The sequence below is a fragment of the Scomber japonicus genome, chromosome 12, assembly GCF_027409825.1.
Source record: "Scomber japonicus isolate fScoJap1 chromosome 12, fScoJap1.pri, whole genome shotgun sequence".
Classification (NCBI taxonomy): Eukaryota; Metazoa; Chordata; class Actinopteri; order Scombriformes; family Scombridae; genus Scomber; species Scomber japonicus.
Genome location: NC_070589.1, coordinates 23,010,122 through 23,035,519, shown reverse-complemented (window position 1 = coordinate 23,035,519; position 25,398 = coordinate 23,010,122). Strand labels below are relative to the sequence as shown.

The 25,398-nt window shown below is 40.8% G+C and overlaps 1 protein-coding gene across 1 annotated transcript; it reads right to left on the bottom strand.

Annotated features, from left to right (window-relative positions):
* Positions 1-7,247: 7,247 nt before the first annotated feature.
* On the bottom strand, positions 7,248-23,452 carry LOC128369677 (receptor-type tyrosine-protein phosphatase F-like). Its single transcript, XM_053330756.1, has 11 exons — positions 23,383-23,452; positions 22,188-22,333; positions 21,551-21,692; positions 18,839-19,027; positions 17,276-17,386; positions 13,941-14,210; positions 12,874-13,019; positions 11,678-11,819; positions 9,339-9,527; positions 7,979-8,089; positions 7,248-7,531 (listed from the first exon to the last, which is right to left on the bottom strand). The coding sequence occupies exons 1-11, from the start codon at positions 23,450-23,452 to the stop codon at positions 7,248-7,250; spliced, it is 1,800 nt and encodes a 599-aa protein (XP_053186731.1).
* Between the last annotated feature and the right edge of the window lie 1,946 nt (positions 23,453-25,398).

The window sequence follows — 25,398 nt, the reverse complement described above, 5'->3', positions numbered from 1 at the left end:
GACAGAGACATCAGGCACCGGGATGCCTACGACCCATGCTATTTCCTTAAATCTAACAGCAGCACTTTGCTTAGTTATGGAAATCAGGCACCGAGTGCTACTCCCGCAACTTCATCAGACAGAACAATGCATCGTTCTCCGCCAAATGGCCAGCTGAGACCACCCCCTTTCACACGTTTGACGTAAATTACCTGTCGTTCTCTCTCGTCACTTCGACCATTTCATTATCAACGCCCCTTTCACATGTTTAACGTAACCTACACTTCATCCTATCTCATCACTTCTACCATTTCATTGTCAATGCCCCTGTCACACGTTCAAAGTAACATATATATGTCGTCCTATTTCACCACCATAACTATTTCATTATCGACGCTCTATCGTATCGTCCTGTCGCTTCTGTCTTCCTTGTCACGGAACCAATCCTGTCTCGCCGAGCTTCGCTTGTGGATCCATCTCCTCTCTAGCCGGAACGGTACCTCCTTCTTTTATGATGATCAGCTGACTAACTCCCTTGACATCCAGCTACACTGATGCCGCTCCTTCTGCTGATTTTGGGGGTTTCTACAATGGTAGATGGTTAGCATCAGAATGGCCCCCTCATGGACAATTGCCAGGTCGCTTCCTCCGCCTCTTCGAAATCTACCCCCGTAGTAGCCACCGCTGTTCTATGGGGACACGAATAGTCTAGTTAATCCATTCTTATACACTATGATAATCTCAGTCGTTGAAATCATTAACCAAGGTCGCTCCAACTCCTTTTCAATCATGCCATTCATGCGTCGCTCACGTGGCACTCCATCACTAACCAATATCCTCCGTGCGGCCTATGTCCCAGGCAACCATAATACCATCGCTGACTCTCATTTTATGTTCCAGAAGTTCAGAAACTGGCTCTGCACGCCAAACCGCTGCCGACTCCAGTTCCTCCATATTCTGCACTGACTTCAATCTGTAAATCCATCTTTAATACTACTGATCTTCGAATTCCAAACTACAATATTAACAGCTTATCTTCTACGCTCTCCTCCTACTGGACAGCTTGGAATAAGTTCCAACACTTTCATGACCGACACAACATCATTTCCCCCTCGTTCTATCTCACCACCGTCATCTGCTACATCACCTATGCTCATTCTGCCATGAACATAAAACACCTACTATCAAATCCTACCTCAGCGGTACTAGTTTTTCTCCAAACTAATCACAGGTAATCCCAGCCCAGCCATAAACCATCCCCAAGTAAGTCACTTCTCGCTGGTCTCGTCAGCCAAGAACCAGCCAAACGGCTTTCTCTTACCGCCAATCTGCTGTCCACTTGCTTACACACCATTCGCTGAGGATACCAAACTCCTCACATCGCCCTGACCCTCAAAGCGAGGTTCATATTCCATATTCCATATAGCATCTTCAGTTTCCTTGGATGCTCAGAATTCACTGTGTCACCATCACACTTCGACCCGTGCCGTCTTGCTTGTATCTTGGACTCTCACTATTAACGCTCATTAACGTATCACAGCTATATCTGCTCAGACTCAACGATCTAAGATCCGCACGAGCACATCTCAAATAATTGGAGGTTTTTTGGGGGTTCGTCACTGCCCGGGCGCAGCGGCGGATCCTTCGTCCGACCTCCCCACACCGCATCAAGAATCACCGTATCAAGAATCGTTCCGCATCAAGAATACACAATTCATTCAAATTCTGTCAATAAATCTGTTAAAACGTATCTCGTTGGTGATGTGTTCCTTGCTCGTGAATCGAAGCTTGATAAGCGCAGTTTCGGGAGCGGGAACACACACCAATTACACCCCTTCCGGCTCCTATATAAACAGACCTAACAGCTTCCCCCTCGTTCACTCTCGCTTTCGAGTTTCCCTCCCCCCCGCCCTCTCTTCTGTTCTTCTCTCCTCTCTCATAGGTTCCTGGGGGTTCGTCACTGCCCGGGCGCAGCGGCGGATCCTTCGTCCGACCTCCCCACACCGCATCAAGAATCACCGTATCAAGAATCGTTCCGCATCAAGAATACACAATTCATTCAAATTCTGTCAATAAATCTGTTAAAACGTATCTCGTTGGTGATGTGTTCCTTGCTCGTGAAATTAGGGTTATTGGCTCCGCTTAAACCACCCACGCACAGGCAAGCTCTCCTAGCTCTCCTCCCAGTGTTGCAGCTAACCCTGAGAGAGGGTGAAGAGGAGAGAAGGGGCCAGAGACAGAGAGAGAAAGAGATACAAAGAGAATAAAGAGAAGGGGAGAGGTGATAGCAATTTTGACAGGATCTGCAATCCAATCACTCAACTTAGATATGTGATTGAAGTCAATGGTGAGGTTGTGGTATGTTCTCTGAGAGCTGTGGAAACTTTAGATTTTTCTTTTCTTCCTGGCAGACTTACCCTGCATCTAATGCAGGTGAAAGGGCGGATATGGAACTGATTTCACAACACGTTAGACAAATTCTTGAGAGAAACACTATGGGATGTGCCAAGATAGAGGAAAATTGTATTGTTCTAGAATGAGCCATGAACTCTTCTCAGCCAGCTAGAACACCTACTACAAGGTTGATCTAAACAGTGACCATGTTTGCTCATGTTATCTGCGTTGTTTTTTCCACCTGTTGTTGGGGTTTGTGAATGTAATTATATCTGAGAGAAGGAGGGACTGTTCTAAAACCAGTTGGCATGATGCCTGGGCAGGTCCTTGCAGGTTGGTTCAATGCTGTCTGTCTCATAGAAATAAATCTGTTGAGATGACTCAATCAAGCGTAACCAATCTGCACACAAGGCACTGGTAATTACTTAACTGACTTCTCAGGCAAGAAGTGTGCAAAAGGAGGCCACAAGAAGAACGGAGGGTAGTTGGTGGGGAGGAGAGGAAGAAAACATAGGAGAGGAGAGATTTAGATTTCTGCCAGGAAGTTTAAGAGGTCCTGGACACCAAACTGGAACAAATTGCAGTATCTCTTTGTGTTTCTTGTCTGAATTTGGCACAAATGAGACATGGCAGGGAGTACATGGGTGGCTTGACAACTACAAGCTTCTAGTCATCACAACTTGGTATGTAGCACATCCGATGCATCAAGAATAACAGTGTTTCATCCACTGCAATGATAAGTCTGAAGACAGTGGGATATTTGCCAAAGCAAATGAGGGTTAATAGCTACCCTCTACACAATGTACACTGCCTGGGAACTGAACCAGCAAATGCTGCTGCAAAGCATTTATCAGCAAACACTGCTCAGAGACACATGCAAGGCTTTTTGTTCAGATGCGTTCCTGTAGCCACAGAGCGCTTACTTGTTCAAATTAGATGTTTTTGTTGGAGGCCATCAAGGGTGCAATAGAATGCATGTTGGCGCAAATGTTACTCCATAAGGAAGCTCTTAAGTTGGTCTCTCCCAAAGAGAGGGAAAAAGTGAGTGTGGGGTTTCTGGTTTTTCTGCATCAATGTGCAAAGGGTGACATCAGGAAAATAATAGCTCTAATAATATATATATGTATAAACAGGTTTACTGCAAAAAAACAAAAGAGAGGTGCATTGATTGCACTAGCCTGATGTAACACTGAGAATATTTAATAGCTAATACAGTAGAATTAGAATGAATCTTGTGATGACAGCTAATCCAAAACTGTGGGAGCAGGGTACCAATTTAGAGTCAAATGTCATAGGGGAAAAAAGATGGAGAAAAGAAGAGAGGGTGTGGTGTGGTGGGCTACTGCAATCAAGAAAAGAAAATGTGTGAGGAAATGAAGTGTGAAGTGAGAGAATGGAGGGGAACAGGATAGCGATGGAGAATGAATATAATGGGAAATGAACATAAGACAGCGACAGTGAGAGAGAGACAGAAAAACTGGACATGAGTAAGGTATCACCCAGTACCTGTGCCTCTGGCAAAGCCACGTCCATGATGTTAGGCTGGCCTCGTGGTTCACCGTTTTCGAGCCGGGAGAAGATGACCTGGTATCCTCGGATTTGGCCGTGCTGTTTCACCTGCAGGGGTGGCTTCCAGGTAACCCGAATGGCTGTTGAGTTTATGGCTTCAACCACTAGCTTCCTGGGAGGTGCTCCCGGCACTGGTATCCAGAAGAGGAAGGGATTGAGGGAAGATCAAAATCAAGAGTAAGACAGATAGAGAGAGAGGAGAGAGAGAGAGAAAAGAGTCAAAATTGCTGAGCTAGTGATTTCTTTCAGCTCACTGTGTTTTCAAAATAATGATTTTTTTGTAGACTTGGGTGCTCAGGAGAAGGATGTGATACTTGAATTGGCTATGAATCAAAATAATCTCTTCTCAATTCAGATCTTCTATGTCTACTGTGTCCCCAAAATACGCTATGCAGGACAGCATGTGGTCTAGTGATGTCTGTAATGCCCTTAATTTTGGTATCGGAATTAGCTGTGTTGCGGCAAACTTAAAACCTCTAAGGAGCAGCCACTCTCTACGACATTGCAAACAAAACAAGGAATGAGTGGGGAAAAAAGAGAGAAGAGTGACTGAATGGAGAGGGAGAGATCTGCTCCTCCTTTATTCTTCAGAACAAAAGGAAAAAACTGGAGGACATTCAAGCAGTGAAAGAAAAGGAATGTGGTGCTGAGTGTAAGCCCAGGGTGATGAGCCTTAACCTACCACAGATGTAAAGTTTTAAAGTTATAGAAGACAAGCTGGAAGTAGGAAAAAACCGTAACAGAAGTTGAAGAAAACAGTGACAGTCAGCCGTGAGCAACAGAGATGTGAAGAGTCTGAGAGGACTCTACTTCAGGGGAGGTGTCAACCTACCATCCTCTTTAGTTCTCATCCTCACTGGGGCACTCTCAGGGCCCGGGCCCACGTCAGTGTGTGCCCTCACCCACACCTGATACTCAGTCCACTTCTCCAGGCCCTCCTGCACATAGCTGGTAGCTTCTGCACCAATGCCCGCCATATCATGTCGCTCCGTGTCCTCTCCAGTCAAGGCCTGGTAGCTGACTGTGTAGTGCACAATGGCGCCGTGGCTATAAACACTAAAAAGTGCCAGCAGTCTTTGGGTAAAAAAAAAGCTTTTATATACAGCTTTTACAACATCATGTTTTCATAAAGAAGTAATTTTCCCCTGACTATCATCTCTGCTGCTTCTCACAGTATTCATAAGAAGCAATAAACTGGCTGCCATAGATGTGCAAATGTGTGAACAAGTGTTTAACAGTGTTAATTGGTGTTCACACATTGATGCAGAAGCTCTGGGCTTCATAACTATGTTTGTCAGATTCTACTCAGAGCTGCAGCTGAGATATAGCAGACTGTCTCCGAAGTCATACATAAAGTGAAGAATACATAAGCAATAACCAGGCTCTGATTGGGGCATCTGGCAAATCCCAGATGGGCCGGCCCACCTGGGCCAGCAGCAATGTGGGAAAAGCCTAAGACATAATTTTTCACCCAGTACATTTAAGCTATATCCACACATGTTACTGAAGTGAGTTTGAGCTAAAATGGAAAACAGGCTTTTTGGTCGGTATCACAATTGATCATAACTCAAAATATGGACATATTCTTAGTCTGTCTTAAATGTTGTTAATAACACAAAAACCATCAAACACACCACCATCATAAAAGTATTTATGAGAAGTTACTTTCCTATTCTCTTGTTTCAAATCTTTTCAATTATCTTAACCTCTGTACCTATCATGCTTTAGGTAAAGTAGAAAACTGATTTTACAGCCTGTCAGCTGACTGGTAGACTGAGGTTATATAAACAGCAGAAAATATTAATACGGCTCAGTTATGTTAATTGCTCTGAATTCTTTTTTAAATTATATGAAACGTTTGAATACAGCACTAGAAAATGTCACACACCCCCAGTGTCTGCTTGCCTCAGAACCTTCCTTAGGCTGAGGCTTATTTTATGCACACTGCTTGAAATCCAAATTCTCCACAATCTTTGACCTTGTGTCTCCTGCTATCAGGGGGCTCAAGAACACAGACTTATCATCACTCATGATCATGACTGACAGTTATATAGCTCAGTGGTTGACAAATGAGTTAACTCTTCAGTGATTTTGTCTGTCCTAATGGATTTAAAATATAATGATATAATTCCATATTAAACAGTAAACTAAAGTCTACTGACTAAATAATCTGTTGTCATCTAAAGCATCTGTTGTCAAGACAACACCTCACTGGCTCTGTGAATTGAAATCTAAACTGACTAATTAAAAACACAATATGTACCATTATCTTTTTTTATTCATGGTTTGCGTAAGATAAGCGATTAACATGAAAGCACATATGATATACAAGACAAGAGGCTTGGAACACTCGTACAAGTTAAGATTTTCTTGTTTTAATATGCATGTGTGTAGGTGTGTGTGTGTTATATCTACCAGCACTCCCACAATTTTTCGCAATAGTCTCCCTATTTTAAACCTTTTCTCATGCGGTGCTCCCAATTAGTAATTTCTCTTGTTGATCTCATGATTTCATAGTGATACAAATCAAATGGGTGCTTCTCAGTATCTGTTTGACATATGTGTTGTGGTACCTACCTGTAGTTTTATAAAGTACTTATTGGTGTTTTACTTGCAACGGTTTTGTTGCAGTTGAAGTAACAAGAATATTTGTTGTCAACTTGAGTAAAATAGAATCTGTACATCCCTGCCCCCATTACAAAATCTCCTGTATTTTGAAACCTAAATGTTGGCAAGTGTGGTGTGTGTATGTGTGGTGGGTGAGTTTGTGTTGTGTGTTAGGATATAGGGAGAACAAAAGGAGACACAATAAAAAACCAAATGGTAGAAAGATGGAAAAACAGTTACAATGCTCTTGAAAGGCATCTCTGGCTGGGCCCCAGGGACAAAGAGACACCAGACATCATGGTTTAGGTCTGGTCACCTAGGTCAAAGCAAAATTTCATTTATTTTATTTTTCTTCAACTTTTTCTCATGTCCTTTTGTTCTTGCTTGTTTACTTGTGTTTTCCTATTTTACTTTTTTGTAATCTTCCATTCTTTTCTCTCTCCTGCTTTAGGCTACCCCAGGTTTGTTCAATTAGGTCTCACATTTACCTGTGTGAAGTGGTACCAAGTAGGTAGCTCCCTGTGTGAAAAGAGAAGCTAATGCTTAAGTGCACTAAACACTAAAACATACAAACATCCAAAAAGAAAACTGCACAGGGGCAGCAAGTTTGCACAAGAAGTTTTGGAGGCCATTTGAAAGTTTCTTATCTGAATCTGTGGATGACTCAAATTAGTCCAGCGTATCAATCAGCATAAACCTCATAAGCTCTCACCTTTGACAGTGACCTGGGCTGTGGCTTCGATCATGCCCAGAGAGGATATGGCCACGCAGGTGTAGTTGGCTGACTCCTGGATGTTGGTGACCTCCAGCACGTTGCGTCCCACTGGCATCTCGTCTTCCTTGGTCAGGTCCACCCCGCCATTCATCCACTTGACATGAGGCATGGGCGAGCCCACCGCCACACATGTCAGGCTGACGCTGCCGCCTAGTATCACCTCTTGGTTAGTGGGTGGAATGGAGAATCTGGGTGGAACTCTTTGCACTAACAGAACAATTAGAAAACTGTATTATTACCAACATCACATGATTGGCTAACATAAAATTAAGAAAAAACAGCAACTTGTGGTTTTTAATAGGGGTTATGTGTTGGACTACTTCTTGGCTGGGAGCAGTAAGTTCCTGGGGTCTACGCTTGTTGCTAACAGTGACAATAAGACTCTAGGACAGGGGTGTCAAACTCATTTTAGTTCAGGGCCACATACAGTCCAATTTGATCTCAAGTGGAAAAGTAACAACATTGCATAATAAATTATATATACACACATATATACTGTATATATAAAGATGGTCAAATGAACAGATGGTCATTGAACAACATTTGGAATGAAAGAGACATGTTCAAATGGGTTACATGGTCATCTGTGGTTTACAAATGCTTGAGACGACAGACATGATTAATTCAAGAACTGAGAGAGACTTTTGACTTTACCTCGTACGTAGAGATTGGCAGGGGCGGAGTAACAGGTCCCAGCACTGTTCATGGCAACACATTCATATTTCCCCTGGTCTGATTCCTCGCTGTTCTCAATTTGTAGGGCTCCTGTGTAGAGATTAACAAATTTAGCTGTCTTGAAAGTTGTGGAATAAGAGATATAACTTGGCAAGAAACTACAGCAACAAGACAGAAACAGATTTCTTTTTAGTCCATCAAGTGCAGAGGTGTTCCTCAAGATTTCGTCACATCCCTCCAAAGTCTTTGCTCTACACACTCGTCTCATCGTTGTCTGATTCAGCACTGACATGTACCTGTATACTAATGCCGGTGTCACCAATCTGTCAATCTGCCCATTTTCCCATGGGAGAAAACAGTGTGAGTACCACAGGAGTATAGAAGGTTACTGCTATGGCAGTTGTCAGTGCTGCAACACTAACTACTTACTTCCAACTACTTCAACACTGGTGGATCTTCTACAAGGTCATGTCACAGTTTTCTTGGGGCACAGAAGCTGCCATAAGGCAACCTTAACTCCTAAATACAAAGTCTACAATCTTTACTAGGCATCCAGTTCCCATACGGGGTGCATTTCTGCACATGCTGTATGCAAGTGCAACCATCTCAATTTACATTGAGGCTGCAAAGAGGAGGCAAATAGATCATCTTGTGACAACAATGGCTCTTAGTTTTAAATGCAACTCCTCGTTCCTACTGAAAAGCAAAGAGGAGATCCTGCAGCTGAAAAATGTTTGTTTCTATTTGTTTGTCTGATTATCTAGATTATAAACATGGTTTATTTTTAAGGAGTCTCATTTAAAAGATAATAACTTCATATGTGTAGCAGCTTTCACACAAAAATGCAGTTCAAAGTGCTTTACAAACAAGACATACAAAACATGAACATAAAAACATGTTCATGTATATAAGATGGAAAATGAAACCACTTGATAATATTAATAAACATAAAGTAACGTGAAAAATGCATTTCCTAGAATGCATATTTCAGTGGCGGTAATTTGACACTTCATAAGTGACAACCAAATTACACCTTTACATCTGAGCCAGGTCAGGCCAGCACTGCTTATTTATCAAGTGGACTGGTACTGTGAACAAAGTGCACCTCATTGATTTTTTATTTTTGCAAGATTGAATCATAGCTAATCCATCATTGTCTGGCCTCATTGTTGGTGAGCTGCATGTTTAACAGGGGATTAAGGATTATTTAATATGATGAAAAATTCAATTTCTGTACCTTGGAAGGTTACAAACCCATACATCAATGATTGAACAAATAATACATTTCCATTATTAGTAGATTCTTGAAGACATGAAATCAGATCAAATCAAATTGTACCTGAGCGAAGCTGTTTAATGCGCCCGTTGCTGCTGCTGATGTCCACGGGAAGCATGTCCTTGAACCAGGAGATCTCTGGGTCTGGATTTCCACTGGCAGCACACAGCATGGTGGCAGTTCTGGTCCGTTCAACCACCTTCAGCTGGGGACCCATGTCTATGACGGGGAAGCCATGGGGGATCTGGTTCTCTGAAAATTTGCAAAGGCATTTTTTTCCTATTTAGCTACAGACACAGAGCAGGGAATAGGAACAAAAAGATTTTGACAGAATAGGCTCTCAGTTGCTGTGAGAGGCATTGAGTGTTAAAGCAGCTAAGATGGCAAAGACAGAGAAGTGAATGAAATAGAGAAAATACAAGTCAGGTGCTACAAGCCAAACAGTAATCACAACTCACACAAACAAAATAAATAGATAGTAAAAGTTAGAGCTGCAACTATTAAAGCATTACAGTGGTAACACAATCATGTCCTGCACACCGCAGAGTAAAGCGGATCATCACTAACTTTCTAAGTTAGGTTTGTCATAAAGAACGAATTGCCAAATGACGTGCTAAGAAATTCACTTTCAATATGATTATACAGGCAATCACTGACTTGTTAATGTTTATCAGTCATTGTTCATTATAAGGCTTCAAAATAAGCAATTACTTATTTTTTTAATTGATTATGGCATTGATTTGATGTGGTAGATGACTCAGACACAGCTAAGTGACTCATTGAGAGAGGAAGAGAAGTAAATACAGCATTATAGCAAATATTTCTTACAACACAACTGGATTCCAATTTATATTTATAATTATATAGTGCCAAATTATGACAAAAGTTATCTAAGGGTACAAACTCCACTTTAACAGGAAAAAAAACCCTCAAGCGTCTTCATACGCAGGCTTTTATTTGACATTGCATGGAGTTGTGAAATATCACTTCCTGTGTTCACTATGTGGAGCTGGCCACAAACTAACCCACACAGCCACTAATCATAAGTCATGTTGTAGTGTATGATGAAGAACACACCATGTGAATTTCATGTAAATATGATGATGTTTGTCATGTAAGGCTTACTTCTTGTGTCCAGTCGGTGGCACTATGACTAAAAGACAATATCGCAGCATAGATGTGTTCAGGAAGGTACTCTTGTCAACCATGAGACATTTGGTGCAGATTGGAACATGTCTGTTAAAGTTACAGTTGCTTCCTGCTTCATGGCGAATCATCAGAGTCAGTATTTGATGCAGACCTTAGATTTTAATAACTTCACATCACAAAGGTCTTAAGATGACACTGACTGAACTTGGATTAATTAATTAATTAATTAAAGAGTTTTTCCAAGATGGCAGACTTCCTGTTGGAGTTAGGTTATGGCTCCTTATTGTGCGTCTGGACATGATACATGTGCTTTGTCGATTTAAATTCTCTACGTAAATTTGGAAGGCGGGGCTTCAATTTTGAATTTTCAAGGGGGCGCTGTTGAGCCATTTAGCCACGCCCATGCAACCTGGCACCACTCCAGACTTATGTGCTAAGTTTCGTGACTGTAGAGGCATCCCTTGCCCCTCAAAAACATTATTGTAAGTCATGGCGTAGAATGTGTCGCCATAGCAACGGTATTTGTTTATGGGTCATGAGCTGCAGAACGTAGCATCACCAAGCTCTTATGTCTTAGGCGCTTCAATGTCAGGTGTATCTACAACTGTCACTAAATATGACCCTGGCGTCGTCATGGCAACACCTGTAAATATGATGATTTTGTCAGGTGTATCTACCACTGTCACTAAATATGATACCACTAAATATAACACCTTTTGACAGAGTCACCAACTTTATAATATACAATCTTTAAGGTCTTGAGGCTGGAAACGCCCAAAATAGCGTTTCACCGATATGACCAAAATGGCTGATTTCCTGTTGGATCTGTGCAAACTTTCATCTGTTTTCACGCATGGTAAAGAATTCAAAAACGAGTCAGATCCTTAAAATATGTGGTTTCAATAGGGCCCTCGCACCACTCGGTGCTCAGGCCCTAATGTTTGTTGAAATATGACTAATAATAATAATATTAATACATTTGCTGAATTGCTAACCTGTATGCTATCTTATTTATAAATGCATTCCTTACATTATTTTTGTTCACCTTGTGGAGTTTAGATTAAGATATATCTGCTCTACTATGACACTGCCAATACCAAGAATCTTTAGAGCTTGCATATGTTTATGTATGAATTATTAAAGCAAACATTCATATTTGCTTATGGATATATTGGAATAAAAGCATCAAAACCAGCAGCAGAAAACAGAGGAGGGGTTAAAGAAAAGAGAGAGTGAGCAAAAAGAAATCTTACCTTCAAGCACTGTAAGCTTGGCACTGGTGCTGATCTCGCCAGCACTGTTGGTGGCTGTGCACTCATAAATGGCTCCGTCTCTGTCTGTGCGCAGTGGCTCGATCCGCAGTACAGAGCCCGAACCATCATCAAACTCAATCACCTAGGAGAGCCAGAGCAAAGCAAATTTGCTAGTTTTATAGTTACAAAGGCTATTTCATGTCCTAATACAGTCAGACTTTTTTGAGAAGTAGATACTGAGTCTGTTTGTTGTTAGTCAGTGTAAACAAAAATTATATAATGTACCCCAAATTTCCTCCTAAGCAGAAAGAAACATCATCCATTATGTTTAGAAGTCATAACTGTATGAAGTTATATCCAAACCATATTAAGGAATAGGGGGAAGCGGCACCCAACTACTTCCTGTATTTATGGGTCAGTGACAAATAAGGGTTGGCAAGATGAGCAATTCAAAAATATCTTAAAAAATGGACTTGAAAGCAGCATCAGGTTTGTTAAAATGTACATTTTGTATTCATGTTAGATTTATGTAATTTGAAATGACTTTTGCACCATTTTTTACCAAAAGTAAGAAGACTGAATGCTCCTGAAAATGTAAAATGGTGTAACGAATATGATACAAAATAATACTCATATATGCAAAGTGTTATTTAACTCATTTTTAAAATACTTAAAGTCAAAAGGTCCAATAAACACTCCAGTTTCAAAGAGTTAGAATTTTCTGGCAATTATTTCAGGCTTTACAGGGTAAAAGGAAGGAGATGTAGGTTTAGGGGGAGCTGAAATGAGAGGATCACAGTGTAGCTGAGTGCACGTGATCATAACATAGTTTGCTTTAAACATGGTGGAGCTGAGCAACAGAAGGGGAAGGATGAGGGTGTGAAAAGAGATGAAGCAGACTATATAAATCAAGATGGATGGAGATTAAAGAGAAGGGAAGCCTGTCTGGACTCGCTTGGAGAAAAAAAAGTTGGTGTGATGCTCAATAACAGGGCAATTGATTGTGTGTGCTTTGCATGAATGCTGTGAGTGTGCACACGTGTGGATCCATCTGTGCTAATGAGAGACGCTTACAGAGGCAATTTAAAGCCCATGTGTGTTGTGTTTTATCACGTGTGTTGTGTTTGAATCTGTCTGTATTCATCTGTAAATTTGTGTTCATGTGTGAGTGTTCAAACTCACGCATGAGTGCTCACCTCAAAGTGTTGAGAGCTGACTTTCTCGCCATTCTTCATCCAGGTAATTCGGGGTTTGGGCTCCCCGGCGGCCTGGCACACAAACGACGCAACTCCGCCTGAGAATCCTGTCTGGTCCTCTGGGGATTTGACAAAACTTGGCAAGCCTGAAGAGGATGAAGCAAAGGACGCAGAGGGAGACAGATTGATAAAAATGAGAAGTCAGGGACAGGGGAAGAGGGAGAAAGGAAAAGGGGAGAGGTAAAGGTGGTGTTAGTGCCTGAAGCAATCACTTTTTCTGGTTATCTCAGATATAACGTTCTCCACACAAAGGCAACATTGAGAAAACCCCACGCAGGCATTGCTGCACACACCTGCAGCTCAGTCATGGGAGATACATCTTCCATTCTTTTCTCTCTCCTGCTTTAGGCTACCCCAGGTTCCTCCCTGTGTGAAAAGAGAAGCTAATGCTTAAGTGCACTAAACTGCATTCTTCCTAAAGGCCAGCAGTGGGTGACTTCAGTGATTGAAAAATAAGTCCCATTGTATGATAGTGATGTGAGAAAATGACATCACTTCTCACTTGATTTATTATCCCAGTAAACACTAGTCTTCTTCAATACAGCATAATGATCATTTTGTAAATCCTAGTAATATAGAGTGAAATAGACAATAAAGCAATGTACACTTTAAGTCACTGCTATGGCGACATATTGATTATGTAACATCATCATGGCTTAACCCTAGATATACAGAGTACAGGTTTATAGCCACTATTTCATGCTGTGTTCAGTTAATGAGAGTTAACTGTAACATTTTGGTCCCTAAAAAAATCTTGTTCAGGGTTTGGTTGTACTAAAAGCAGAAACTCAGGACTCACCAAAAATGTAAACACACACACATACAAGCCCTGAGATTGACATCATTGTAAAAAAAAAAAACGTACAAACATCCAAAAAGAAAACTGCACAGGGGCAGCAAGTTTGCACAAGAAGTTTTGGAGGCCATTTGAAAGTTTCTTATCTGAATCTGTGGATGACTCAAATTAGTCCAGCGTATCAATCAGCATAAACCTCATAAGCTCTCACCTTTGACAGTGACCTGGGCTGTGGCTTCGATCATGCCCAGAGGGGATATGGCCACGCAGGTGTAGTTGGCTGACTCCTGGATGTTGGTGACCTCCAGCACGTTGCGTCCAATTGGCATCTCTTCTTCCTTGGTCAGGTCCACCCCGCCATTCATCCACTTGACGTAAGGCATGGGCGAGCCCACCGCCACACATGTCAGGTTGACGCTGCCGCCTAGTATCACCTCTTGGTTGGTGGGTGGAATGGAGAATCTGGGTGGGACTCTTCGCGCTAACAGAACAATTAGAAAACTGTATTATTACCAACATCACATGATTGGCTAACATTTATCTACTCAGGAACAAATTACAAATCACTTGATTCACTATGCACAATTTAGTCCTTGTTCAATATGCGAGCAAGTTGCACCCTGCGGTAGACGCAGTCACTTTTAGAAATAAAAATAGAATTTAGTAAGTAAGAAAGTATTGTTTTTTACTTAACTTAAAATCATGTTAATTATTTATCTGTGTCATGCAAGCTGTTAGTGCTAATGTTATAGTTGTTAGCTGTAAATAAAGCTAGTTCATGGTTACAAGAGTCTCAGTTAGTTGTAACAACATGTGAAAAAATGTTACAGCCAACTCCAAGCAAAGAATGATGGGGGTGCCACTCAACATTTAGAAGAGAGCATCAAATGATAAAAAAGAACAGTGAAAGTCCATCCAATCATTGGCAAAACAATATGTCATGTGACAGTGCTTCCATGTGTAGGCTACTATAGTGTAAACAAGTTATTCACTGATGAATAAGAGAAGGAATTGACAAAATATCTGATGAGGGCTGCTGATGCATATTATGGACTGTGTCCACATGAGGTTAGTAGATAGAATTGGTAAAGGATCAGCCAGGGGAAAGTTAGAAATGTACATTGGTGGCAAAGTAAAATATAATATATGGGAAAATATTGAACATAATTGGCATACACAAACACACTCACACAGAAACACACTCATATTCAATTGTTGAAACTGGTGCACATTTTGTTTTATTATGTTTAAATTAAAGTGTAATACACACAAAGACAAACACTCACACTGACACAGCTTATTTCATAATGTTACATTTCACCCCACAGTAGGTTACAACTAACCCAGACTATGGGGTTAATTGTAACATTATTTCACTCCTTGTGTTTGAGCCTAAACCATGCATTTTCTGTTTGTGTTGCTGAGATTACAGCTACGCCATTTAATAGCAGACATATCACTAGTTTGCATAAAATTTTGAATGCATTATTTTGAAAGAGCTCCAAAATTACAGACAGAAAGGTCAAAGTCAAACGTTAATGTTACAACTAACCCCGGTCTCCCCTACCCAAAGTCAACTCTAAATTTGGAAAGACCGCTTTTCATTTTTATGCTCTATAAGGTACAGTGCATTTTAAAAACTGATAATCTTATAAATTACCAACTATTAAGAAATCTGATTCTAACCCTTCCTATAACAAAGTACAAAAAACATCTTTACTAAAAGGTTTTAAAAAGTTTACAAAGATTTACATAAACCATAACATCTCCTCTCATGTTCACGAGAATAGGACTGATTTTTACATGCACAAACTGGATAGTAGTGTTAGCAGCCTGGGAAAAGGATGGGGACGACATTCTCAAGCAAAGCATGCACAGAAGCTGAGGAAAGATATGGGAAAGGATCACAAGCTTAGTACATGACAAACTTAGAATATAAACATATGCTCATGATTCTGTAGACTAAACAGTGCTAAGAGCAGTCAGTCAATGGGGCCTGTGTATATTGAACACTTAATGTTGTGAATAATTCATAGCGTGCGGTTAAGTTTGGAGAGGTGCTGTGGAACAAAATGACTATAGAGGGCAGGTAATTGTTATCGATTCCCTCAAAACCTCTCTCCTGTTGAGAGCGGCTTGGAGAGACGGGCTCTGGGACTCTATCAAAACCACAAAATAAGCCCTGTCTCCACTCTGTCTGCCTTCTCGCTGGATATCTATATATTTAACTGCCTTGACAAAGTGCCCAAGGATAGCAGAACCTGTTCAGTCAATCAATATTTTTACAGATGATAGTAAAGAAATTATTTCCAAAACATTAGTTCTGTCTTGGACAATGTCAATGTCATCATACATTAACTTTAAAGATGACTGATGCTCAGATTGAAAATGTTTGGATGAAGGGCCAAAAGTCATACAACCCATTATTTACATATATTTCTATTATGTAGTTATGTCAAGTAAAAGTGAGTTTTACATTTTTCAAAAAGTCATGCAACGTTCTGTTTTGTTTTTTTTACTCTGCAGAGCCTCCTGCTGTAATATCACATGTATAAGGAGGGATATCTGTCTTCTCATTAGGCTAACATGTGCCTATCACATCCTTCAGTCTCCTGGGTGCCCATGGCGGTAAAACAGACATAATCCCTTAAGAACAGCTTTGTCAGTTCTGATATCCATGTCCCTCAGTGGGGGGGCAGGGGTGTTGCTACCTAAATACCTGACAAATCCGGTTGCCACCTGAATACCAAAGTAATCCATCACACACCTCTGATGGGCCTCCAGAGGCGGATGGAAAGTCTGAGGGTGAAAGCAGCTATAGTTTCTGCTGGATGTGGTTGACAGTGACAATATGGGTGCGGCTGGCAGGAATAAATAGCTACATAACAACACAGACATATAATAATGACTTGAGCAAACTGCACAGGGGCCCCTTGCATGCTTTGACATGGCTAAACGAAACAGAGCGAGTGGCACTGGAAGGCATGCAAGAACTATTCAGGGATTCATGCGAACAAGGAGACAAAACTAAACATTAGAAACATGGTACATTACAAACATTATTATTTTTTTTTTTTTTCAGGGAAGGGAAATCAGTGTCCTCATCAGGAGGGCTGAAAGGGAAAGTGAGTCGATTGCACCTAAATCTGCACCAGGGTGAGAGGAAGGGGAATTAAAAGTGAAAATGACCAACCTTTATGCTGATCTGTGAGGAGGATGAAGTGATTTGATGGAGGTGAGCCATGGGAATGAAGAGATACAAAGTGGAGAGGAAGACATGAGCCAGGATGAGTCAAACTCATTTTAGTTCAGGGCCACATACAGTCAAATTTGATCTCAAGTGGAGAAGTAACAACATTGCATAATAAATTATATATACACACATATATACTGTATATATAAAGATGGTCAAATGAACAGATGGTCATTGAACATTTGGAATGAAAGAGACATGTTCAAATGGGTTACATGGTCATCTGTGGTTTACAAATGCTTGAGACGACAGACATGATTAATTCAAGAACTGAGAGAGACTTTTGACTTTACCTCGTACGTAGAGATTGGCAGGGGCGGAGTAACGGGTCCCAGCACTGTTCATGGCAACACATTCATATTTCCCCTGGTCTGATTCCTCGCTGTTCTCAATTAGTAGGGCTCCTGTGTAGAGATTAACAAATTTAGCTGTCTTGAAAGTTGTGGAATAAGAGATGTAACTTGGCAAGAAACCACAGCAACAAGACAGAAACAGATTTCTTTTTAGTCCATCAAGTGCAGAGATTCCTCAAGATTTCGTCACATTCCTCCAAGGTGTTTGCTCTACACACTCATCTCATCGTTGTCTGATTCAGCACTGACATGTACCTGTATACTAATGCCGGTGTCACCAATCTGTCAATCTGTCCATTTTCCCATGGGAGAAAACAGTGTGAGTACCACAGGAGTGTAGAAGGTTACTGCTATGGCACTTGTCAGTGCTGTAACACTAAACCCCTTCAATTACTTCCAACTACTTCAACACTGGTGGATCTTCTACAAGGTCATGTCACAGTTTTCTTGGGGCACAGAAGCTGCCATAAGGCAACCTTAACTCCTAAATACAAAGTAAATAAAAGTCTACTTAAATATGGGCTGTATTAGGAGCTATAGATGAACAGACAGTGAGACAGACAGCTGATAGTTCCAACAAGCTCCAAATGTATTTAGCTTGCCCCAGACGTCCACTGTTCAACAGAAACCATTCTTTCACTCGAGGGAAAGCAGATGATTTCAATGAGAAGGAGTTGAAGCTTCCACCTTAACAATCTTTACTAGGCATCCAGTTCCCATACGGGGTGCATTTCTGCACATGCTGTATGCAAGTGCAACCATCTCAATTTACATTGAGGCTACAAAGAGGAGGGAAATAGATCATCTTGTGACAACAATGGCTCTTAGTTTTAAATGCAACTCCTCGTTCCTACTGAAAAGCAAAGAGGAGATCCGGCAGCTGAAAAATGTTTGTTTCTATTTGTTTGTCTGTGGGTTAGATTATAAACATGGTTTATTTTTAAGGAGTCTTGAAAAAGCTCATTTAAAAGATAATAACTTTATATGTGTAGCAGCTTTCACACAAAAATGCAGTTCAAAGTGCTTTACAAACAAGACATACAAAACAAGACATACAAAACATGAACATAAAAACATGTTCATGTATATAAACCACTTGATAATATTAATAAACATAGTAACGTGAAAATGCAATTCCTAGAATGCATATTTCAGTGGCGGTAATTTGACACTTCATAAGTGACAACCAAATTACACCTTTAAATCTGAGCCAGGTCAGGCCAGCACTGCTTATTTATCAAGTGGACTGGTAGTGTGAACAAAGTGCACCTCATTGATTTTTGATTTTTGCAAGATTGAATCATAGCTAATGCATCATTTTCTGGCCTCATTGTGGCTGGGCTGCATGTTTAACAGGGGATTAAGGATTATTTAATATGATGAAAAATTCAATGTTTGTACCTTGGAAGGTTACAAACCCATACATCAAAGATTGAACAAATAATACATTTCCATTATTAGTAGATTCTTGAAGACATGAAATCAGATCAAATCAAATTGTACCTGAGCGAAGCTGTTTAATGCGCCCGTTGCTGCTGCTGATGTCCACGGGAAGCATGTCCTTGAACCAGGAGATCTCTGGGTCTGGATTTCCACTGGCAGCACACAGCATGGTGGCAGTTCTGGTCCGTTCAACCACCTTCAGCTGGGGACCCATGTCTATGATGGGGAAGCCATGGGGGATCTGGTTCTCTGAAAATTTGCAAAGGCATTTTTTTCCTATTTAGCTACAGACACAGAGCAGGGAATAGGAACAAAACGATTTTGACAGAATAGGCTCTCAGTTGCTGTGTGAGGCACTGAGTGTTAAAGCAGCTGAGATGGCAAAGACAGAGAAGTGAATGAAATAGAGAAAATACAAGTCAGGTGCTACACGCCAAACAGTAATCACAACTCACACAAACAAAATAAATAGATGTAAAAGTTAGAGCTGCAACTATTAAAGCATTACAGTGGTAACACAATCATGTCCTGCACACCGCAGAGTAAAGCGGATCATCGCTAATTTGCTAAGTTAGGTTTGTCATAAAGAACGAATTGCCAAATGACGTGCTAAGAAATTCACGTTCAATATAATTATACAGGCAATCACTGACTTGTTAATGTTTATCAGTCATTGTTCATTATAAGGTTTCAAAATAAGCAATTACTTATTTTTAAGTAGCAGCATTGATCGGACCCTCGCCCCCATGCATGTCCTGGCTGTGGCGCAGTCGGAGGGCACATAGACGTCTTCATACGCAGGCTTTTATTTGACACTGCATGGAGTTGTGAAATATCACTTCCTGTGTTCACTATGTGGAGCTGGCCACAAACTAACCCACACAGCCACTAATCATAAGTCATGTTGTAGTGTATGATGAAGAACACACCATGTGAATTTCATGTAAATATGATGATGTTTGTCATGTAAGGCTGACTTCTTGTGTCCAGTCAGTGGCGCTATGACTAAAAGACAATATCGCAGCATACATGTAGATGTGTTCAGGAAAGGACTCTTGTCAACCATGAGACATTTAGTGCAGATTGGAACAAGTTACAGTTGCTTCCTGCTTCATGGCGAATCATCAGAGTCAGTATTTGATGCAGACCTTAGATTTTAATAACTTCTCATCACAAAGGTCTTAAGATGACACTGACTGAACTTGGATTAATTAATTAATTAATTAATTAAGGAGTTTTTCCAAGATGGCAGACTTCCTGTTGGAGTTAGGGTACGGCTCCTTATGGTGCGTCGGGACATGATACATGTGCTTTGTCGATTTAAATTCTCTACGTCAATTTGGAAGGCGGGGCTTCAATTTTGAATTTTCAAGGGGGTGCTGTTGAGCCATTTAGCCACGCCCATGCAAGTGACCTATATAGGATGTTACCTGGCACCACTCCAGACTTGTGTGCTAAGTTTCGTGACTGTAGAGGCATCCCTTGCACCTCATAAACATCATTGTAAGTCATGGCGTAGAATGTGCCGCCATAGCAACGGTATTTGTTTATGGGTCATGAGCTGCAGAACGTAGCATCACCAAGCTCTTATGTCTTAGGCGCTTCAATTTCAGGTGTATCTACAACTGTCACTAAATATGACCCTGGCGTCGTCACGGCAACATCTGTAAATATGATGATTTTGTCAGGTGTATCTACCATTGTCACTAAATATGACACCACTAAATATAACACCTTTTGACAGAGTCACCAACTTTATAATATACAATCTTTACGGTCTTGAGGCTTTGATATATAAATTTGAGATGGATCTGATCAACGTGCTACCCACAGGGCGCAAAAGTGTAAAACATGTAGCTTCCTGTTGCTAGTAGTAGCGCTATTACTCAGATCCAGTTGACATATGGATCTGTTCAGAGCGGGACTCTTATCAAGCACAGGAAGTCTGAGTTATGACCATTTTAATTTTCATGGCGAATCATCAAAAATCAGCACCCGGTGCGGTGGTGTTTAGCTCAGTGGGAAGAGCACCCACTCCATGTGTAGAGGCTACAGTCCTCGCTGCAGATGACCCCGGTTCAAATCCCGCACCGAGTAGTCCTATCCTGCATGTCATTGCCCCCCTCTCTGCCTCCCATTTCCTGTCTCTCTCTACTAACCTGTATAATAAAGGCAAAAAGCCACAAAAAATATATTAAAAATATATATTCATCTCCAAGGTCTGTAGATGATACTGACTAAATTTGAAGTAGCTGAAGTCAAATGTAAAGGAGGAGTTTGTTAAAGTATGCAGGCTGGAAACGCCCAAAACAGCGTTTCACCGATATGACCTAAAATGGCTGATTTCCTGTTGGATCTGTGCAAACTTTCATCCGTTTTCACGCATGGTAAAGAATTCAAAAACAAGTCCGATCCTTAAAAAATGCGGTTTCAATAGGGCCTTCGCACCACTCGGTGCTCAGGCCCTAATGATAGTTTAAATATGACTAATAATAATAATTTTCATACATTTGCTGAATTGCTAACCTGTATGCTATCTTATTTAAAAATGCATTCCTTACATTATTTTTTTTCCTCCTTCCTACCTCGTGGAGTTTACATTAAGATATATCTGCTCTACTATCTTTAGAGCTTGCATATGTTTATGTATGAATTATTAAAGCAAACATTCATATTTTCTTATGGATGTATTGTGTTAAAAGCATCAAAACCAGCAGCAGAAAACAGAGGAGGGGTTAAAGAAAAGAAAGAGTGAGAAAAAAAAAATCTTACCTTCATGCACTGTAAGCTTGGCACTGGTGTTGATCTCGCCAGCACTGTTGGTGGCTGTGCACTTATAAATGGCTCCGTCTCTGTCTGTGCGCAGTAGCTCGATCCGCAGTACGGAGCCCGAACCATCATCAAACTCAATCATCTAAAAATTTAAACAACATTGTATTGATATGTTTTTGTTTGTTTAAAAAAAACGCTATGCTATGAAAAACAAACTGCAAAAACATCCAGATGTATCAAATATGATACAAAATAATACTCATATATGCAAAGTGTTATTTAACTCATTTTTAAAATACTTAAAGTCAAAATGAGGGTGTGAAAAGAGATGAAGCAGACTATAAATCAAGACGGATGGAGATTAAAGAGAAGGGAAGCCTGTCTCGTCTCGCTTGGAGAGAAAACAGGTGGTGTGATGCTCAATAACAGGGCAATTGATTGTGTGTGCTTTGTGTGAATGCTGTGAGTGTGAACGCATGTGTGGATCCATCTGTGCTAATGAGAGACGCTTACAGAGGCAATTTAAAGCCCATGCATGTTTTGTCCTGTGTGTTGTGTTTGAATCTGTCTGTATTTATCTGTAAATTTGTGTTCATGTGTGAGTGTTCAGAGATCTAAAACTTGCACGAGTGCTCACCTCTGTGCGTCGATTGCTGATTGTCTTGCCATTCTTCATCCAGGTAATTCGGGGTTTGGGTTCCCCGGTGGCCTGGCACACAAACGATGCCACTCCGCCTGAAACTCCTGTCTGGTCCTCTGGGGATTTGACAAAACTTGGCAAGCCTGAGGAGGATGAAGCAAAGGACGCAGAGGGAGACAGGTTGATAAAAATGAGAAGTCAGGGACAAGGGAAGAGGGAGAAAGGAAAAGGGGAGAGGTAAAGGTGGTGTTAGTGCCTGAACCAATCACTTTTCCTCGTAAAACCTGGTTATCTTGGATATAACTTTCTCCACACAAAGGCAACATTGAGAAAACCCCACATAGGCATTGCTGCACACACCTGCAGCTCAGTCATGGGAGATACATCATTTCACTGTGTGGCTGCCTGCTTGAGAAAGAGAGATGATGCTGACTGTCCTTATTCTCGGACATCTATTCAGTTGTGCTTTCTTGAACCAATATAACAATGTACAATAAAAAAACACAGGTGGTAAATAAGACACACCGAGTTGGATCTGAATATGGTTATAGGTCTGTAAGATGGATCAAATGTGAACCCAGAAGATGGCACTACAGAGAGAGTGTCAAGAAATAGTTATACAGCTGTAATTAATGTTAATGATTGATTGGTTTCTGACTGACGGCGTGGCAAAGCTCAGCTTGAGGAAATGGAAAAACATAAAAGGCCTAATAGAGGGAGAAAATGTTTGTGGCCAAGAGTGGAGGATGTTGTTTCTGAGTGAATTGAGAAGCAAAGACAGTGTCAGATCCCTGTGTCAAAAAGAAAGATTCATATTAAAGTGATTGAGGAGGCAAGAAATTTGGGTGAGGATAATTTCAGTGGCTACACTAGCTGGTGTGACAGGTTTATGAAGAGAAAAAGGACATATACACGCATCTTACACTGCTCATGCACCTCCAAAGAGATTTCTTGACAATGTACTATTGTCCCCAAGACTCAGAGCTTCTACCTTATTTGGACAAGACAAAAGGAGAGCAAGGGTGTCTGTCTCTTAATAATAACAAGACTCACATTACACAAGACACAGTTATATGCCAAAAGCTGTGATCTTACAAACATTGGATTAAAATAATCAAACCAATCATTTAATGCTTTACTTTTGCAATAGTTAAAGCCTAGTATGATTTGACAAGTGAATGAGTTTACTTACTTTCTGCCAGAGAGGAAATCACCATAGAGTTGAGTAGAACCAGGAACAGAAGGTGAGTATTAGGCACCATGTTCCAAGTTGGCACTGCTCCCTCCTCAGTCCCCTGCTAGACGCTTTCCACTCTGACAGGATCAAAGACTAACACCTGGGAGAGCAAACACATGCAGAACAGGAGTGCAGAAACATTAGTATACAAACTCACCATATATTTGCATACATTTGAATGAGCATAACAACACAGTAAAGCAGAAAATATCAAAAGCTGAATAAAACAGAATACAGAAAACAGCACACCCAACACTGGAGATGTTTGCAATTAACAAGGCACAAAATACCCACAACAAAATCGTGCTCAGGGCAGACACACCACAAAATTTGTTGAAGTGCTGTGTTCAGTCTCCATTCTCACTGATGATGATCAATGGGCAGGTACCAGTCATGCTGCAGACACCTGTCTCTCTGCTGTTGCTCTAATATAGCTCATGTGGTTGCTTTGTCTTCCACAATGTTTTGCCTGATTCCACAGCACTGTATTTGGCCCCATAAGTTGTAATAGTAGTGCCAAATGTCCACATACTGTTGCACAAGTGCAAGATACAGTATAGGACAGCTTAATATAAAATATCCCTAATCTAGAATATAAATACACCATGTAACTTTCTTAACGGTTGGCAGGAGCTGAAGGTTAGAAACCTAAACATGCAGTGGGGCCTAGGGTTAAGTTGCAGGAAGCCTCTGATGCAATTCCAAGAAACTATCCCACCCTCTATCATCTTGTTACAGTTTGGCTCGTAGTTAGGTCTCTTCATTGTGTCTGTGACAGCTATAATCGGATTCATGTATTGATAAAAGATAGCCATGAGGCTACTTCAGCATGTCACTCACTCTGCAAAATTGCTTCCAATCCTTTCTTTAAATATAAACCAAACAAGGCTGCAGGCTTGATGCAATGCTGAAAATCTTTCTGTATATATCCTCCCAATGAAAAAAAAAAAGCTCCCCCTGTTTCAGATCTATTCAAGACCTGAAGACTGCTTTAGGCTATTATCTACAGTGGCACACCTGGAAATGCTTGTCATGAAATAGATGTTACAATTGAATCCTCTAATGGATGATTGATGAAATGTATGCTTCTTGTCTCAGCTACAAGGAGCAAAATCATGACATCAAAACCTGTCTCCACAGCCAGTGCTGCAGCAGTAGTGATTTTTAAGGGCAGATGAATGACACCTACATGGCAGAAGCTTTTGCAAAAGATGGACATACAAGAACTCAAATACCTGACTCTAGTAATGATAAAGTCAGTCAGTCAGACACTGTACGACATGCTCACGCACTCATGCAAATCGGGGCAAACCATAATTAGGCTACAATTAGACAAACAAACATTTGTTATTGTATTAGTGATTCTCGACTGATTTTTCTGCAAGATTTAATCTTTCATCCCTGCAGTTGCCCCCCCCCCCCCCCCATCAGCTCGATATCTGGGCATGTTTTATAAAACTGACAACCTAAATTTTTAGACGACATTAATTAATTTAATTCAAAATTATTCGTTGTACCTTGGAGAGTTATAAATAAAAACAGCAACAAGTTGGCTGTCTTGTCAACCCTTCCAAAGCACGCAAAACAAACAGACAAATGAATGTCAAGTTGTTTTAGGGCAACATTAAAGCTGAGTCTCAAGTTCAATGGCACTCAAAAAAGATAACGGTGCACTTACTGAATCTCCTCCTGTCTTCAGTTTGTAGCAAGCCCGAAAATCAACCCAGAGAGTGTACTAAGAGAGAGAAAAATGGCAACTCACTTCAATACAGGCACTTATCACTGCAGTGTGCAGTTGTCGAGTCGTTCTGTTAGGGTCGAGCCAGCCGCACTAGGATTTTGATGCGCGTTTTACAGTGCTGTTACGGTACATTTGTTAAAAGCTGCTGGACTGGACTACACTACTTGTAAGACTACTTGCTTTTACGGTCTTCAAAAAGTCGTTCACGAAACTTATAATGGTGGATTAAG